This window comes from Amaranthus tricolor, chromosome 6 (genome assembly GCF_026212465.1).
Source record: "Amaranthus tricolor cultivar Red isolate AtriRed21 chromosome 6, ASM2621246v1, whole genome shotgun sequence".
Lineage (NCBI taxonomy): Eukaryota > Viridiplantae > Streptophyta > Magnoliopsida > Caryophyllales > Amaranthaceae > Amaranthus > Amaranthus tricolor.
In genome coordinates, this window is record NC_080052.1 from 27,115,725 (window position 1) to 27,119,868 (window position 4,144).

The following is a 4,144-nucleotide window of genomic DNA, read 5'->3' on the forward strand; positions in this document are numbered from 1 at the left end:
ATAGGTGTAGGGTTCTAAACGCATATAGAGACAATGTATATATTAGCCTTTGCTAGTGTAGCCGCAATATACTCCTTATAGATGCACCAAAAAACCAAAGCAAATAGATTTGTGGGTAGTTCAAGATATGAAGGCTTGTTTTTATTGCTTATGTTAAGTTATTGATGTGTGGAAGTATCGTATTTAGGTGGATGATGAATTGATGATGTCGATGTTTGTTGTCAATCAAGAATATATTAAGTCATAGCTTGTAGTATTTTTCTTCCTTACGAAAAAGATTTTACGTGAAGTAATAGTAAACAATTACTGCTTATCAGAAAATGAGGGGGAGAAACAAGTTTGCTAAACATCTTCAATTAATTCATCATTAGGGTTTTTTTTTTTTTTTTTTTTTGTGTGTATGAAGGAAAGAATGAAAAAAAAAAACAAATATTTATATTTGACAATTAAAACTGGTAAATTGATTGGGCGGTGGATCTTAAGTTGTGTTATTTTCGAGTCTAATTACTATTAAATTTGGTTGGATTGGTTTCAATTTCAGTTGTTTGGGTATATAAGTATTTCACAACCAATTGTACGTATAATATTTATCTTTTTTTTTATATGCGTAGACTAAAAATTCTTTCAGGCAAGGAAAAGTCCTAAATTTTTACTTTTTAGGCTAAATTTAGGGGTGTTATGAAAATCAACTAACTCGACCCGTCGACTTGAACATATGTTTATTGTTATCGGGTATCCATTGACCTGCTAATTTATAAAAGAATTTTTAAAAACTTCACAATGAGTCTCGTGTGAGACACCTAAACCGTACGATTGGCCCAAACCGATTAAAAAAAGAAAGTCAATTTTTAAAATTGTGACATGCCAATTTCAAAACATGTTAAATACAAGACTTAAAAAAACAATTTTAAGATTTAAATATAAGACCAATTTTAAAGTTTTTATTATCAACTTTGAGACTTGAGTCATCTTATTTTAAAATTGAAATAAGAATTTTAAGCTTTAAATTTTTATTTTAAGTTTAGAATTAGACTTTTAAGTTTTGAAATTGAGCTTATAAGTCTTAAAATTGTCAAAGTCAATAACTTTAAATGTCAATTCCAAAATGCTAGAATTGAACACTTTTAAGTCTTATATTATTTTTTAAATCTTAGAATTGTCCTTTTAAGTTTTGGAATTGATAAAAATAATACATTTTCATTTTTTTAATAAGGTTCCCACAGTAAATATTCACCGGAATTAAAAAAAATAAAACATTCAACAAAATGGATACATTATTGTATTGAATAACAAATTTGATGTAGAAAAAGTGAAGACCATAAATATTTAAAAAATATTAAAAGAAAGTTACTGGAAAAAATATAAATACCACAACTAATAAAAAAATATTTTTATATAGTTAATGAGAAATATATAGGTACCATAAAGAATATAAAAATGTTAAAATAAAGTAAAAAAATATTAAAATATTTTTAAAATATTAAAATTATAATAAATAAAAAAATTTTATCCAAAATTTATAATATAATTAAAAAAATTCTTTATGAAAAGAACATATAAAATACTTAAAATTACAATGATAATTTTTTTAAGGAAGTCCATTCTCAAACAACCCCGTATCAAGATGGCGAATACGCGTAAATAATACATCTCGATTCTCGATCAAGAATCCAATTCCAAAGTCCAAAACAACACAATATATTAATTATTAAATGTTAACTGCATTTTTCTTTTTATAATCAGCAACTAAATCTACAAGTAACAAAATTAATTCCTTAAAACCATCATCAACAATTTAACACTTCCAATCGAAACTCCTCTATATAAACCAAAAACCATTTCACTCCATATCAAAACTTCACATTACAAATCAATACCAAGAAATCCCAAAACAAATTTCAAAAAATGTCATCCCAATTCATCGAAAAACACCGCGAAAACGCCGAAATCTACACCGGAGCAGAGATCTGCAAGCAAAAATCAAAAGAACTTTTACAAGAAATCAACATGCCCAACGGTCTTCTCCCCATGGATAGCATCGAAGAAGTCGGATACAATCGGTCGACCGGATTCGTATGGTTGACTCAAAAAAAAGCGATTCAGCACAAATTCCAGAAGATTGGAAAATTGGTGTCATATGATAAGCACGTGACAGCCTTTGTTGAAGATCGAAAAATGAAGAAACTTCATGGAGTGAAAGCTAAAGAAATTTTGATCTGGATTAGTTTGAATGAGATCTGTATTGATGATCCTAATTCAGATAAAATTACATTTGGTACCCCTACTGGTATTTCACGTTCTTACCCTATTTCTGCGTTTGAGGACTGAGGTGGAAGAAGTTAGGGGGCATAATTGTCAATTGGGTTTCTTTGTGATGATATATTTATCAAGTGTAGTAGTAATTTTCATCTATATTATGTTAATTAATTATCACCTTCTGATGCAATTTTATGGGTTTTAAACCGTGTTTACTTCAGGTCTTTGAATTCCCGTCTTTCTTCATATATATGGATTTATTTGGGTTTGCGAAAGGGATGATTGCTGGTAGTTTATGAATTTAATTAGTTGATTTTGATTATAATGTTAGAGAATTTATAATAATTTATTTCAGATAGTAATTTATCAAGTACTAATACTTCTTATAGAATAAAGTTTGACTGCTAGAAAATACTCTCTCCCCCTTGCTTAATGAAGTTTTAGAAAGGAATATTTACCAAAATTAAGAAAAATATAATATTTTAGATAGTGGATATGTTATTCCATTGAATAATAAATTTAATGGAGGAAAAGTTATGGCCATAAATATTAAAAAATTATTAAAAGAAAATTAGTTGAAAAAATATAAAAATGGAAGTAATAAATGAAATATTTAAAATGACAAATGAGAACTTTTTTAAAATTGAGGGAGTTGGCATACTTTAAAATTTAGTTGTCCCATTTTCTTATTTGGCAAAGTCTTTTTAGTTGTCCTATTTTTATTTTTGTCAATCTTTTTATACCTAAATATCTTTAGTTCACACAAGTAATTACGAATATACCCCCATATACCTTACTTACCCAACTACCCTTCACTACTTACCCTTTACTACTAACCCTTTTTAATGGACCCAACCATCCTTAATAACCGTGCCCAAGCAAATGAGACATCTAAATTGGTTCGGAGGGAGTATTATTTACTATTATTGTCCCATTTGATTGTTTGAATTTATTTATCGATCGCTTTTGATTTGTATTTTATTCTTAAACTATTAGTTAAAACGTAGTCAAGTGTAATCTTATTTGATTCGTTTTTCAATATAAAATTTTTTATTAAATTGGCATTTTATAATTTTTAATTAAACACGATTTGTGGCAAACGCGGAAAAACCAAATTGGACAATTATAGTGAATAGAAGGGAGTATTATTTTACAAAAGTTAATTTTTTTGTTAGGAAATCAGTAAAAAAAAAAATTTAATTTATATTAATAAATCAATTTTGAAAAAAAAAACATTTTTTAGTTAGGGTGACAAAAATGAGAAATGGATGCTATTGCGTTTACTTTTGAATATGAGCAATTCGTGAAAGCGTGAATAAGAATAAAATTAATTTTCATGTAAAAAACGATTAACAAACCTAAATTCCGTTAAATAATATAATTGAATTAATTAAATATTAACATTATTTCGGTAATAAAACGAGGAAGTGCAAAAGACACTCAAAATACCTGGATATAAGGTGTAATTGGAGACAACTGTTAGTTTACTGAAAGTGCTAATGATCCTTCCGCTAATGAGACCTCAAATCCTGCAATACAACGTTAGCTTTGCCCGGGGGTGTTTCCCGGAAAACCTCTCCGACGCTCAAGTCAGATCGGAAAACCGAAAGTAATGAAGTTATTTTAGAAAGTTATTTGATCGAGGTGGATGGATTATAGTTTAATTAAATAAATTACGGGTTTATTTATTTGACCTTATAAGAAACATTTATATCCAAAATATGCACATTAATTATTTAATGTTAACATGATGTTTTAAAAATATGCACATTAATTATTTAATGTTAACAGTAAGACAATCTTATAAAAAATTTGTTACATAAATAATTGTTCTAAGTGTGGCTGAGCTTGAATAATTTTATAGATGCATGTATATCTTATTTATTCG

At 27.5% G+C, this 4,144-nt stretch overlaps 1 protein-coding gene across 1 annotated transcript; it reads left to right on the forward strand.

Annotated features, from left to right (window-relative positions):
• Positions 1-1,594: 1,594 nt before the first annotated feature.
• Positions 1,595-2,476, forward strand: LOC130815400 (uncharacterized). Its single transcript, XM_057681862.1, has one exon. The coding sequence runs from the start codon at positions 1,906-1,908 to the stop codon at positions 2,326-2,328; it is 423 nt and encodes a 140-aa protein (XP_057537845.1). The 5' UTR covers positions 1,595-1,905; the 3' UTR covers positions 2,329-2,476.
• Positions 2,477-4,144: the final 1,668 nt, after the last annotated feature.